General features: G+C 49.2%; 1 protein-coding gene across 1 annotated transcript in view; it reads right to left on the bottom strand.

Moving 5' to 3' along the window:
• Positions 1-1,289: 1,289 nt before the first annotated feature.
• Positions 1,290-1,694, bottom strand: part of Glra1 (glycine receptor alpha 1) — a gene marked incomplete at its 5' end in the record, with an annotated part of 22,940 nt that continues 22,535 nt past the window's right edge. The window contains 1 exon segment of the mRNA XM_090320789.1: positions 1,290-1,580. Coding sequence (XP_090176915.1) covers positions 1,290-1,580 — 291 coding nt within the window.

Below are 1,694 nucleotides of genomic sequence, written 5' to 3'. Positions count from 1 at the left end.
ACCTTATCTATGATAATGAAATGTCAAAATAGAACGGACTTGCTTTCTAAATATTACCATCTTTTCCCACCCATAAGATAGCTCATTTGTAGTAGCCCAGGTTTTTCTTCTTAACCTCCTAATCATTGTCAAAACCACTGGGTAAAACAGAGCTATTACATCACCCCCTAACCCACCCTAAACCCCTACCGTCCCCAACACACACCCACTTAGAATCCCAAAGAGACTATCTCCCCAAAAAAATATTGGAAAAAGGAAAGTATATCTGTTTACCCTCAACCTATGTGCATATTATCTCTTGAGATTTTTACTTTTTTTTTTAAACCATAGAAAAAGATTGCATATTGGCAAGATACTGAGAAAATCATAGCAGCCATTTCTGCATAGTGGGTGGTGGTAAATAATGGGGTACACGATGGAGGCACAGAAAGCAAGAAGGCTCACAGGGGAACCCTCAGCCTGAGAGGGATGTGGGGATTGAGTGAGCCACTGGATTCTCAATCCTTGGCCGTTTGCAGTGCTCCCCCCCTTAATTCTTGCTTTCTGTGCAGTCCACCTGGCCCCTTCCCCACTCACCCATTAGCCAGGCCCCCTCCAGCCCTCTTGAAGCTGAGGCCCGATGGCTTTTGGTAGGTGTCCATTCGAGGGCTAGATTGAAGCTAGATATGGCATTTGGAGGGGAAGGGGACTGGTTGGGGGGGAGGGTAGGAAGGGAAACACACACCAGAGCAAAGCTTATTGGTGACTGGGAGGGGAAAGAATAAGAAAAAAAAAATAAAGGATAGTCCATGATTTCTGTGACTTAAAAATCGAAGCAGTTCCTAGGCGGATAGGTTAAGAAACGCATTATTTAGTTCTGGTAATTTTGTTGTTGTTGTTGTTGTTGCAATTAATGTAAAGCATGAAAATAGATATCATATATTACATTGCTTTTCTCCTGCTCTGGCCCGGAGAGGGGGGAGAGATCTGCACACCAGCTCATGAAGTCCAACCTCAAAGGCTGTTAAACAGCATCCCCCTGGCCCCCCTCTCCCCCTCCCCCTTCCCCCGACCCCCTTTCTTATAACCTCCAGGTCCTGTGTTAGAAAAATCCCCTCCCGACCCTCCCAGCCCACCTGCGGTTAAATAGAGAGTGCAACATTCTAATACTCATGCACCGAGGCCCTTCTCCTTTGCGATTGCACATGTTGCAGAGAGCCGGGGTTATGTGTGTGCAATGCCCCCCCTCTCCCATCCCTGTCTCTCCTCCAGGCTCCCCCCCCACCCCCAACACCCCCCAACCCCTTCCTTCACTGGTTGTGGACATCCTCTCGACGGACAATCTTGTAGATAATCCAGTAGAACATATTGAAGATGAGGAAGGCCATGGGGAAGCCGATGCGGGATATTTTGTCGATCTTCTTGGCCCTCTGGATGAAGAGTTTTCGCATCTCTTCTGGTGACTTGGACGGGGCGGGAGGAGGGTTGGTGGTGTTATTGTTGTTGGCCCCCTTGACGGAGATGCCATCCTTGGCTTGCAGACAGGCCGGGCCCATCCCGTAGGCTGAGAAGTTGAAGCGGCCTTCTCCAGCCTCATCTTCCTGGAACAGATTCAACATGGGGCTCTACTTAAAATAAGACAGGGACTGGGCACCCTCTCTGTAAGGCACGCCCCCCTTGGGAAGCCAGGCCACGCCCACCAGACAGCCAAACCA

Source organism: Megascapheus bottae, chromosome 29, assembly GCF_031878675.1.
Source record: "Megascapheus bottae isolate mThoBot1 chromosome 29, mThoBot2.hap1, whole genome shotgun sequence".
NCBI lineage: Eukaryota > Metazoa > Chordata > Mammalia > Rodentia > Geomyidae > Megascapheus > Megascapheus bottae.
This window is presented reverse-complemented; position numbering and strand designations above follow the sequence as displayed.